This window comes from Coptis chinensis, chromosome 4, assembly GCF_015680905.1.
Source record: "Coptis chinensis isolate HL-2020 chromosome 4, ASM1568090v1, whole genome shotgun sequence".
NCBI classification, from domain to species: Eukaryota; Viridiplantae; Streptophyta; class Magnoliopsida; order Ranunculales; family Ranunculaceae; genus Coptis; species Coptis chinensis.
In genome coordinates, this window is record NC_141459.1 from 4,659,811 (window position 1) to 4,672,861 (window position 13,051).

The following is a 13,051-nucleotide window of genomic DNA, read 5'->3' on the forward strand; positions in this document are numbered from 1 at the left end:
ACTTGCGAGGCCAAGTAACTAACCAACTGCCAGTGGATTCAAAATTCAAAATTCAAAATTGCAAGTGTACATAAGAAAAACTAGAACTTGGTAATAAGCAAGTGAATCTTTATGTAATAGAATGATATGATATTATATGCATATCTTCAAACACTTTACACTTTTAGAGTAACAATAAAGGAAAGTAATTAATTAACCAAAAGTTATGTAAAAAAAAGGGATGCGCTTTAAATAAGAAACTTGAGTAGTCATCATAAAATAAAAGGTAAGTAGTAGATCGACTTACCATCGGCAGTTTCAGCACAACACATGTGAAACGAGATAGTTAAGTGTAGGTTCTCCTTTCCACCAAGCTCACAGTTTTGAGAAATAATGTAGATAAAAAAACAACCTCAGCTCCTTCCACTCCTTTTACTCACTACAGTAAGGGAAAAATAAACCTATGACATTCATCTCCGATCCCAACTGTTGTTGCCCATCACGTACTTCACTTTCTCTCCTTTTTCTACTTTTCCTTTTACAAACAAAGAGAGACAACTGGCGTTTCTCTACTGGAAAGTTATTTTTTTGTCTTTTTTCTTAGAGTAGAAAAGAGAAATGCTTAGAAACAACTCTTGTACATAATGGGCTCTTGCCTTCAGGAGGGTGAAAAATAAACATAAAAGTCAAAAATACTTTAAAAGCAACCCTTTTTTACTAGTTGCTCGATGCAGCCCTGGTTAAAGAAAAGTGCGTGATAATGCCAACAAGACAACCTCGTATAGACGAACTGGAACACAAAATCACTTGGTTTCGTGTTTAAAATTTTAAAGAATACGTACTCCATGTCTATAGGGTACCAGACTACGAGAGAATGTTTTTTTTTTTTGTTTTGCTAAGTAAGTTTAAATTGTATTAAAAGAAAAGAGAAAGAGTACAAAAATAATTAGTGTAGGCAACATACTGCTATACACAATATTCTAGCCAAATCAGACCTAAATCTAGTTATAATTCATTTACACCTGTAGAAGACTTGGAAAGGAGCTTCCACTTTTAAATCCAACTTGGTCTTCCTAGGTAAATGAACTTTTCTTGATTTTGCAGACCACCACCAACTCGTGCAAATGCAAGTGCATCTGCAATGATATTGGCCTCTCGCCAAATTGCAGTGAATTTGATAGATTGAACTTCAAGTTTGTAGCTCAACTATCTCGATACAAGCTCCCAAAGGATCTGGTCATTCTCAAAAGTCTTGACAGCCGCTTCAGAATCAGACTCTACCCGTAGTTGTTTCCAATCTTTGTGTAAAGCCGTTTCGACCCCCACAATAATTGCTAAACACTCAGCTCTGAAGTTTGTGCCCACTCCAATAATCTGCCACACAATGAGAAGGAATTTATATCACCCCGTGTTTTATTAATTATATTTTCCTAGTATAATAAATAATAATAATAATAAAAATGGATAAAGAAAGATAAGGTAAAGAGGATAAACCCCATTCCCTATTTTCGGGGGGTTTTCAAATAAAAAAAAAATGGAAAACACGCGCGTAAGAGTTTATGGGGAGAGTTTAAACACATAGGAAAAAAAGATAGTTATACTGAGAGAGGAAAAGGAAGATTTTTCTGATAGCTGATATCAGCAGGTAGCAGGAGCGTATCACGGGTGAGTAGTTATATTTTAAATCTATTTCACCAAATCTACGGAAAAAGTTTTACTGTCATAGTTTTGTTTCCGCTCAGTATATTTTTATTGTTCTGCTTACTGTCGATATTTTTTCATCCTACCGAATTGTTGTAAATGTTAGCATATTGTGTTTGCAACTGTGAAGTGTGAAACTCTGAAAATGTAGTGCTGAAGCTTATTGGGCCCGTTAATGGCGGCGCAAGCCCAAAAGAAATGAATCATCCTCTATATGATTTGAACTTGGGTGTAATGTGTATCATGTTGTTGTTTGGGTTGTTGGTTGATTTAGGGATCGATGTTGGTTATTGAAGTTTGGTTGGGTGTTGTCGAAGTGTGGAGGTCGTTAATGGCAGCGCGATCTAGTGTGGAGAAAGGGTTCGCTGCAATTTATATTGTAGTGGTTTTGGTTGTCTGAGAATTGATTGTAGGGGATGTGTTTGAGTGTTGTAAAGTGGGGGGGGGCGAGCTGTTAAAGCTTGAAGAAGCATTTATGGAGGTCGAAAATATCCATATCCAGTTTGGAGTGAGTGAGAGCGAGATAGCGAATCGAGTTTGTGCTTTGGTTAAAGTGGTAGGGGTTTTCGCAGAAACCGTCAGGATGAGGGTGGTTGACGAGTGGTGGCTGGTGGTGGAGGAGAGCTGCAGCCTGCTGACGCTGGAGATGAGGAAGACGACATGTTGGGTCTTAGCTGGGCTTGGGCCTTAGTTTGTTTTCCTTGGGCCGAAATCTGTTTGGTTTGGGCCGGTTTCAGTTTTTGGGCTTTAAATTTTAGTTCTTGGGCCGGATTAAGTTAGTTAGTGGTTTGGGCCATTTTCATATTAGTTTTGGGCCAGTTCTATTTTGGATGGGTGATGTCCATAGAACTTAAAATAAATCCAAGTGGGTCAGGTTATAAATTTATGGGCTTAAGTTTAGATTGGGCTTGGAAAAGACTAAACACTTTAGGCCTTAGTCTTTGGGTTTTTGGTTAGATGAGTTTAGGACTGGTTGACTGCTGTTGACCCTTGGCATGTTGACTTTGACCAGTTGACCAAGTTTGACCTTTGACTCGACAAATGATTATGTCTATTATGATATGACTAGGGCTATTAACGTGTTTGGCGTTAGGCTAAGGCTTTATATATATATATATATACACGTGTATTAACTAATATGTGATATATCAGTCTTTTATGATATACGGCGCTATGACACTTAGACATCAATCTATATTAATAACGCGTAAACAATAATACAAGAAACAATAAAATTCAATAATGTTCTCAACAAATTTACCACACCCTTTTAGAATCTCTCCACGCCTCAAGTTTTGAAAATGAGATTTTATGACTGAAGATGTCATGTGATAGGTGGGTATTCATTGAATGTGGCGAGCATGACCTAAGGTACATAGGTACTAAAGGGTGTGTGTATAAGAAAAGTAATCAACTAATTAATAAGAGAAATTATTTTGATTGGGTGAGTGTGCTTAGGTTTACATTTGAATACCTATAGGATATCTACATATGTTATATAAAATTTCTAACTTCCATTTGCAGGAGGGTAGGACTTAATAATCTTTTGTGCAGGGACGCTGTTCTACCCTTATACCGAAGTGGATATCGGTGAGATTTAATTCAATTATTAAGTAATTAAGATGAGTTATTATAATGAGTTAATAGAATGGAAGTCTTGCTTGGGAAGAAACTATGTCGGTTGAAATGACGAAACTACCTGTCTTCCAAGCTGAGAATGATTAAGTTATGGAAAAAAATATATAGTGATTGTTTGGATAATTAAAGTATGATATTGTATTTATGTTGTTAGTATACTCATACCAGCAAATTCCATTTTGCTGACTCATGTTTACTTTGTTTTGGCAACGTGGGTGTATTCTTGTGAACATAGGTGGAAGGCAGTGGAACCACAGCGTTTGATTTGGATTTGTTTCATGGAGCAGTCTGTTAGTTCTTTTATTAGGTCTGATCTTTTTGGAAGTATGTAATAACGTAGTTTCATATTCATATGACATACGAATACGATATTGAAGACTTTTATTCTTAGAGTTTGTTTGATGTTTTATTGGGACAGAATATAGTCTTTTTATAAAGTGAAATTGAGAAATTTTGGAAGATTGTTGTTGTTAAGTTGATTCTTTATGATGTGGGTTTTCGATTTTGGCATGTGTTGTATCCACCCCGTCATAGCCTGGGTTTTTAGACAATTGAACTTAGCGATGTTTGAAATATTTATATTTCAAATATTCACTTTGTAATTGTTTAGAAATTCGGGCAGTGACAAAATTCACCCAAGCAGTTTCTAAAAACTATACCAATGCCTGATGGACCTGGGTTACCTATAGTTGAACCATCGGTATTAAGCTTGATGATATTGTTGTTAGTAGGTATCCAACAACATTGCTTGATGCTTGGTGCTCTCCTTGGTCTTGGATTGACATCCCATAACCTTAGAATAACATTATCACCCTCAGTGTTCCAACTATGTGCTTTGGAGAGTTTGGCCGACATTTTTACTATGAGAGAATGTAGCCATAGGAACGTGTATGGGTGGAAATGGAGCGGGTTTTGGGTCGGATTCTCACTCAAAACTCTTTACCATATTAGAATCATTTGGATTCTGTATTCGGGTCGGATTTCGGATATCCATATCCATTCAAAAACATTAAAAAAATACACTATTTTAATGAATTTCATATATAAATGTACAATATAAATTATTTTTTAGGCATCAAAATATTAATCTTGTTAAAATGGTTCGAGACAGATTCTAGTCACAAACATAGAAACCATATATGGTAAAATGGATTCGGATATGGTCGGATTCGGGTTGAAACCCATACCATTTTCAAGCTGGGCTGGGTTGCAAAAAATGTGGTGCCAAATATTTTAGGATAGTAAATATGGGACCAAGTGCCCAACCCAAAGGCTTGTTAGGGACAGTTAGACAGATTAATCTGAATAACGTGAATTTTACAGGGAGTTACTCTCCAGGACAGATCGGGGGAAAAAGTAACTCTCAAACTATTTTTTTTTTAAATCACTCACAAGGACAGGGTAGATCTGCAAATGAAAGGTCAAGTATACCTTTGTTGCGAAATTAAAAATGGCTCGAGTAGATAAAAAACCAAATATACCCCTAGCACAAAATAATAAATGGTTCGCCCCAACCGAAACAACCTAGTGTATATAGTATGAACAATCATTGTTCATACCTCAACATAATATATAATCAACAATAAACACTTAGCTTATTGTAGTATATACAATCATTGTTCATAACTATTTAGGTTGTTCATACCTTAACAAGAGATATGAACACTCATTGTTCATATCTATTTGGGGTATCAACAATCAATATACATACCTCAACACAGTGTATGATAAGTAAGAATACCTATTGAAGTATGAACAATCATTATTTATACCTTAACATGAGATATTATCAATCACTGTTCATACATTAATATATTGTATGAGGTATGTTCACCTATCAAGACATGAGGCAATCATTGTTTATACATCAACATAAGGTATGAACATTTATTGTTTATAGCAAAACGACCGAAATGGTAAAATATGAAAATATTTATTTCAAATCTGGAATATTTGTCTTTATGCATTATTTTTACTTGAAAATAGGTTTTCAAGTTATTTTCATCTGAAAATTGTTCTTGAGAATGATTTTTTTAAAAAAAAAGTGGTGGCTTGGGACCAATTTCATGAATTGTAACAGTGTTCGTACTAAACTTTCGAGAATGGATAGTATTACCATGGGGAAAGAGGAAAGCGCACTTTACTGGCGGTTATTTAAAACCATTAAAATTTGGGAATTGGGATAATCAAATTATCAAACAACACTTGCATTAGAGCGGTGGCGGTGGCGGTAGCAGATGAAGTGCATACAGCATATTTCAGTAGCATAGACAAGCTTTTATTATTGGATCATCTCAATACCCTAGATATCTATACTTGATCGAGGTTCAATTCCCATCTCTTAACTATGTTGCTTACATTTAATAGTGTTTAGTTGTGTGTCAGTATACATTTAATAATGTGTATACTTGATCGAGGTGGAGGTGGAGGCTTCCGAGTAAAGCAATTCCCCATGAAAATACTATCTCTATTCTCTACTACTCACTTTCCCAAAAAAAACAAGAAAAAAAAACACTATTCATCATATTCACGTACTATTTCCTCTCCCTCGTAACTAAAACCTGCTAAAACACAAGCAAATAAGAAAAGAGAAAAACGCAAAAAAGAAACCAAACCCACCCGAAAACAGTAACACACTAATATAGTTACACTCTACATCCCACCTTTTTTTTTTTTTTCTTTTTTATAATACATTTGTTGCTATCATTTTATATGATTTTTGATATTTATCTTATACTTGTTTTGAGTTTGAAATATTAGTTTTAAAAAAATGATTATTTTTATTTTTTATTTTTTGTTATGTTTGGTTGTCTGGGTGGCTCAACCTCACTTAATTTCCTGGTTCCACTGTGTAGAATACTACATAGGGAAGATGGTAGGCTTTTTTAAAATTCTGCGGTGCATGTTTTGCTGTGTTGAAGAAGAATCATTTGAGTTTCATCACGATTTTAACGAACGTTCTGGTGTCAACTCAGTAAGATCACCTCTGATCCACGGCAATTCAGATGGATATTCTTCTTTTTCGTCAACTTACTTTGTTCAGAAGTCAATATACAGTCCACCGCCACCAACTCCTCCTTTATCTACCCATTATCCTACGGGTTCATTAACTAAGACTCAAGAATCATGTAGTCGTTCTATAAAAGTTCCCAGTTCAATTCCAACTACTACAACTGCCAAGAAATATGTTTCGAAGTTGGAGGAAAAGAAACCAATAGCTCCTAATACCTCTACCTCATCAGTTCCAGATAGGAATGGAGCAGGAGCAGATCCACTTCCACCTAATTCCTTCAAGCCGCCTGCGCTTTGTTCCTTAGATACCCCACCATCTCCATCAACTCCAACTCCTTCAAATGGACCCAACAAAACTAATTATGTTTGGGCTCAGAAGGGTACTACTACTCCTCTTTATTCCATTCCAGATGGTATCAAGAAATTGATTGAGAAGGACATCATACCTGAAGTTCTCCGCAAACCTTTGACTCCGTCAACCTATGGGAACTACTTTGCTGCTTTGCTTTATGCCGAGGATTACTACATCGAGGTACAAAACTGTTGAAACTTTTGTTTGCATAACAATGAAACTAGCAACTAGCTGGACCTGGACATGCATATTTTGCAATAGTTGTTAATTATTTAGTTTATGAAATTCGTATGTAGTATGGCTAGATATGCAGTTATGCTATGATACAATGATGTTGCTCGAGTCAAGCTTGAGCTAACTAGAATTTTATTGGTATCAGAAATGGAATGATTACTGTTTACATGATGTCAAGCTAGAATTGCATAAAGCAGCGATATATTCAAAGTCTAGCAAGAACAAGAACTTGATTGAGAATGATGAAGACAAGCTTTTTGTAGCCTTTCGAATCGATTCTGTTCCTGAGAAGCGGCCTTTCCTCTTATCAAGGGACTTTGTTCTTGTACATCCTTCAGGAAAGAATGGAAAACCATTTCAGGTTAGTCTCTATTTTATCCAATATCATATCCTGTTCCACATCTTTAATAATTTATGATGAGTACTAGTAACTAGTAAGAACACAGAACATGTAAATGCTGATTTATCCCGGCCTCCCGGGAAAAAAAGAAAAGAAAAGAAAACTAGACTCTCACGTTTAACTTGGATCTATGTTGGAAGCCTTTAGTCTACACAATCTCTACATAACCATTCTAATGGGCTTTGGCACCGAGTAGCAAGTGATTATCAGGCTTGTGCCGCTAGTGTTAACTATTAGTCTATTACAAGACATTCGTATGTGAAACCATGAACTAGTCAAGTCCAACCAGTTATCATGTCTGCATTGATTTTATTGGAAACCGGATGAGATAGGCTGTCAGCTGTCTTATGGTACAATATGCAAGTTGAAGCCAAATCAAACCTGAAGAAAGCTTGACGCAGACTGAGTTGGTGAGTGTATTTTGTACCTTTATTATTTGCCAACGGTCTGATGTTAAACACACTTAAACACCCTGACTCCTGCTTAAGCATACTTCATAAATCAAAATAAAACATTACTGTGCTCTCATTGTAACAGAAAGTTTAAGATTCTATATTCGTTGTCTGAGTCTTACGGTTCTTACCTTTACTTGTTTCTAATATCTTCGTTACAGGGGATTCTGTACCGTGTGGTAAAAAGTAATCTTGTGTTAGCAGAGTTTGGAGATGATTTTCGTCTGCAACATTCTCCGACGCGTAGATATGATGTTAGCTTCTCATTCAATAGAGTCTGCTTAAAACGTTGTCACCAAGCAGTCGCATCAGCAACTGACCGTTTGTTTCGCAACTTTCTCTTTCCAAGCCAGAAAAGTAGGATTAGCTGGGCCAGTCCAAGTGTCGTCACTTCCCTCCGAAACCTCAACAAGGACCAGGTCTCTGCAGTCTGCGGTATATTAAGTCTCAACGCTTTTCCACCTTTCCTAGTTGTAGGTCAGCTCTCTGTATATACTACAAGAAGGTTGTCAAGTACAGGATCTGCTGTTCGAGAAAAGAGACTATCGGCAACTGGTTTGGTAATTCGAGAAGCAGTCCTCCAAATTTGCAGAAGGTCTCCTGGTTGCCGAATCCTTATAAGTGCACCTACCAATAACACATGTGATGTGCTAATGGAAAGCTTGATGGAGGAGATTCATGAATCTGAAGTTTTTCGAGCTAACGCTGCCTTTCGAGAGATTGATGGTGTACCCTATGAAATCCTTCCGTTGTGCCCTTATAACAGAGAGTGTTTTACATGTCCACCTCTGCAAGAGCTCCGCAGATTTAAGGTGGTACTATCAACGTTTGTGAGTAGTTTTCGGCTACACAATGAAGGCATAACTTCCGGCCATTTTAGTCATATTTTTCTGGTCGATGCTTCTTCCACTACTGAACCAGAGACGATGGTGGCTCTTGCAAATCTTGCTGATGAAAAAACAGCAGTTGTAGTCACTGGTGCTACTAACAACTACTCAGGGTGGGTTCGATCAGATATTGCTCGAAATTATGGATTGAAGATATCATATTTTCACAGGCTTTTAGAGACCGCGCCATACAGTAGCCTTGATCCTATGTTTGTTGCGTGTGTTAAAGACAATGGGGGAGAGTCGGGATCACATCAATCATACTGAATGGATATCATGAATGTCACTATGTCAGATAGTAATTTAGTACCACATCATTTGGGAATGTTAGTGTGAACCTCATTTCAGTGGGGTACCGTGAGCCAATTTGAACATGTTGTTTTTCATTGCCCCGTCTCTATTCGTCTACTGCGTTGAAGTGTGTGCATAAAGCAGTGAAGTTTTTACCTTGTAATGGTTTTCCATTTTGCTGCCAATACTGTAATTGCGAAGTTTATTGTAAGTTTGTATATATTTTTCGGTTGTCTTGTTTAGATGTATGGTTTACGCAAGTGTAATCTATGGAAAATGGCAGCACTTTGATTCCTTCTTAGCAATTCTCCAAATTATTCGCGAATCGAATTTTTGAAGGGCAAAACGTATAATACTTTCGAATGTTTGAATGATTCGCAATAATTCACGATTTTTTGCCTTGAAACGAATAATACGAATTTTTGCTGAATTTTTTAAAAATTCATTGGCTAAAAAATAAAATAAAATAATAATAATAATGAAAATTCGGTTGCATTTTTGTTATTTTTTATGTACTTTATATCCTCACTCTTACATTTTCAGTGATAAATTAATCCAAAAGCTTTGTTTTTATACTTTTTGGGCAATATTTAAATTGTCATGTCATGGTGTGTGTGTGTATTTTGAAATTTGAACGGTAATTTCAATCCAAGAACAAATAAATGAAGGTACCTATGTGGATCATTTAATTGGTTTCAATGTTTTTGTAGCTAAATTGTTTAGATATGTTTGTTATGTTGTAAAGAATGACAACTATTATTAATATTTACTAACATAATATCACGAATTTTTGACTTCCGAATTTTTGCAACCAAACGTTTAAAACGCGTATTAATTAAACACCGCATAATTGCCGTATTGCGAATTTTTGACCGAATATTTGACCGTACCGTTTTTTTGAATCACCGAATAATTCACGAATTATTGCCGTATCCTGAATTGCTAACAAGGCTTTGATCTACTTTCAGGAATAAGAAAAGTGCGTAAAAATGGCAACCCTTTTTTACTAGTTGCTTGATGCAGCCCTGGTTAAAGAAAAGTGCGTAATAATGCCAACAAAACAACCTCGTATAGACGAGCTGGAACACAAAATCATTTGGTCTCGAATTTAAAATTGAGTTCGAATTTGTGGACCACAAACAGCAAAATTCTATTGGTTAACAGTTTTTTCGGTCAGTTTAATAGGTTTTTTGGGCAGTAGCACAGATTTTTTGGGCAGCCACTCCACCAATAAGAAATTGAGGTCTTGTGGACAGCAAACAGCTGCTTGTCCACAAATTTATTCTGATTTAAAATTTTAAAGAGTATGTACTCCATGTCCATTGGCAGAGTCAGGAATTTAAGGAAGGGGGAGCCACCCATAAACCAATCATAATATAAACTAATAATAATAATAATAATAAAATAAAAAATCTAAGCATTAAAAAAAATGTGTTTGTTACTGCCGGACCCCATATTGTGTTGGGCAGACCCAAAAACTAAAACAATTATTACAAATGTGTCATTGGCCCCAAAAGTTGTTTTGTGTTGACACCTCCTAAGCCAAAGTAAATTTGACTTGTTGCAACTTTTTCAGCTCTTCTCTTATATTATCTTCTCTTCCACCATCAAAAACCTTAAACCTTTAAACCCTTAAACCCTAAAGAAAATTATATCTTAACATTAACACTAAACACTAATAGAAAAGCCCAACCCCATTTTAGAACATGAAAATGAAAAAGAAAATGTAATGCATCATGACCCCATTCAAGAAGAAAATGTATAACAAGTTCCAAGTGACCCCATTCAAGAAGAAAATGTAGAACAAGTTCAAAGTGAAGAAAATAGAGGAATGGATGATGATGCATTTAATAAGAATAAGGTAAATCTAAATTAAACATAATTATGCATGTAGTAATTATGCATGTAGTAATTATTTATGTGTACAGTGATGTGACTGAAAGAGAAAATTCGAAGGCTTAAACGACCTGGCTAGGTCGTTCGTATTGCACACCAAATGGTCTGGTCACACTGTCTGGACTGAGTCCAAAACAATGTGGCCATGTCATTTGGAATTTGGACTTAGAAAAAAAAACTGGATGTGGCCATGTCGTTTCAATGAAGCTATGCACTCCAGTGTTCCAGCAAACTGTTGCTTTTCTTGCTGTCATTTTGTTCAAATCTTTTTTATTTGATTTTCCAGGTTATTTATTTGGCATCACATTGTTTCTAATAATTAGACAACTTCTTTACTTTTCAGTAATGATTATTGCAAGTTGTGTAAATTTTCTTTTTCCTCGTATTTTTTTCCCTTTTCGGTTAAAATCATGTTCTAGCACCAAATAGATCTCACATTTTGGTTTCCTAAAAGGAAAATAATGTAGCAAATGAATAGTTACTTTCAACCACATAAACTGCAGGGTTTTCAAAATATCTAGATCATTCTCTTGTATTAAGACTAATCTGCTGTCCGAGCTATTAGTCGATTGGTGTTCAATATCTGGGTTTATGGCTTGCAACTTTGTGACAGTGTGCAGAAATGAGTAACAACAACTTTTCATATAACTGTTACCCCAAATCAGTTTATAACATAATATAGGCCCCTGATTCAACTAAATATGACGATAAATATGTTTGACAGAGTCGACTATGTGCTGAATAAGATGCCATTTAGTCATGTTTTTCTGTTAACTTGAAAGTCCATTTTCACAAGGTTTGGTAAGTAGTCTAGCCTACAGTATACTATTATGCAGTTTAACTGCCATCAGAGTTTTCGATTAATCTGTCGGAAAATTTTAAGCCATGTTAGGTGTATTTATGTCTTCGAATTGCATTAGTGGGCAGAAACCACAAATTTTCATATACACTTCGTCCAAATCCTTCCATATAATTGCTCAAGACAGAACATATAGTTTCCCATTACTTTCATACTAACCCTAGTCACCTCCTTCATTCGATGAGCGGTGCATATTTTCTACATTCAATCGACCCTTTTACAATATTCTTGATTGATTAAAATGCAGGTTTTCCATATTTATTATATTTTTTTTTTTCCAACGATTAAACTCCTCAGAATCGTAGGCGAGATTACGGACACATCTTCACTCTCATTTGTAACACAAAGTCGTTTCACTTAAAAAACACGGTCGGGGATATTAAAACCCTATCCAAGAATCAAACGCATAAAGATTGGGCTTTTATCAATCCACTTTATAGATTATACCTTAATTATTAAAGTTAATTTGAATGATAAGAATTTGTGAATCCAATCAACTTCAATACCAACAATTGCAATTTGGATGAGCAAAAGCGGGAATGAAAAACACAGAGATCAATCAAATTTACAAGTTTTAGACAAAAAAAAAGACAAAGATTTACATCTGATGGCCAAGAAACTCTTTTTGATTTCATCGATCTCAGCATATTATATGTCCTTGCTTCGAAATTGATTGTATCATATTTTGGTTGGACGACTTTTGTCCCTCCCCCTAAATGAGCCAATTAGGATCCCCCCTAGATGGGAAATTAGGGTCTCCCTTCCAAGTACAAAAAAAAAACATCGGTCAACCCAATTTGATTTTTTTTATGTGTATTTAGGGGGGAGACCCTAATTTCCCATCTAGGGGATCCTAATTGGCTCATCTTGGGGTGGGTGGGGGTGGGTATCCCAATTCCATGTAAAAGGTGCACGTCGGCGTAAACCAACCAAACATCTCAAATACAAAAAGGAAGGTATGTAAAATTTAGTATCTTCTTTGGAGGAATAACTTTGTGGGAATGGGCTACTATTTGTCGTCCACAAGGCAACTAAATGCTTGATTGGTGGAGTTGGTGCCCGAGAAAACTGCTATTATGCTCGAAAAAACTGTTTGTGTGCCCGAAAATTGTTTGGACCAGTGAGAAGCTGCTGTTTGTGGACAAGTCTGTCCACAAATTCGCTCTCTATCTTCTTTCCTATATTGAGCTAGATCTGTTAAACTTAAAGAGGCGACTCGCACTAGGTTTTCTAGGCTTCAATAATCCGTCAGAAGTAATGAAGATATTCATGGAATGTGTCTAGGAGGTTGGTGTAGTGTCTGGAGGAAATTCGCTAAGATCAATGTAATTGATATTGAATTAAGGTTTG

General features: G+C 35.9%; 1 protein-coding gene across 1 annotated transcript; it reads left to right on the forward strand.

The window, feature by feature from the left end:
• Positions 1–5,410: 5,410 nt before the first annotated feature.
• On the forward strand, positions 5,411–9,240 carry LOC147501361 (putative RNA helicase SDE3). Its single transcript, XM_086606408.1, has 4 exons — positions 5,411–5,643; positions 6,174–6,862; positions 7,062–7,277; positions 7,930–9,240. Exons 2-4 carry the CDS (start codon positions 6,191–6,193, stop codon positions 8,920–8,922), a joined length of 1,881 nt encoding a protein of 626 aa, XP_086462534.1. The 5' UTR covers positions 5,411–5,643; positions 6,174–6,190; the 3' UTR covers positions 8,923–9,240.
• The last annotated feature ends 3,811 nt before the right edge of the window (positions 9,241–13,051 follow it).

Bases quoted from the DNA above. Each gene is read 5' to 3' on its own strand.
- LOC147501361 (XM_086606408.1), top strand. From the start codon at position 6,191: ATGGTAGGCTTTTTTAAAATTCTGCGGTGCATGTTTTGCTGTGTTGAA. The intron at 6,863-7,061 runs GTACAAAACTGT...TATTGGTATCAG, and splicing joins CCGAGGATTACTACATCGAG to AAATGGAATGATTACTGTTT. The intron at 7,278-7,929 runs GTTAGTCTCTAT...TCTTCGTTACAG, and splicing joins AGAATGGAAAACCATTTCAG to GGGATTCTGTACCGTGTGGT.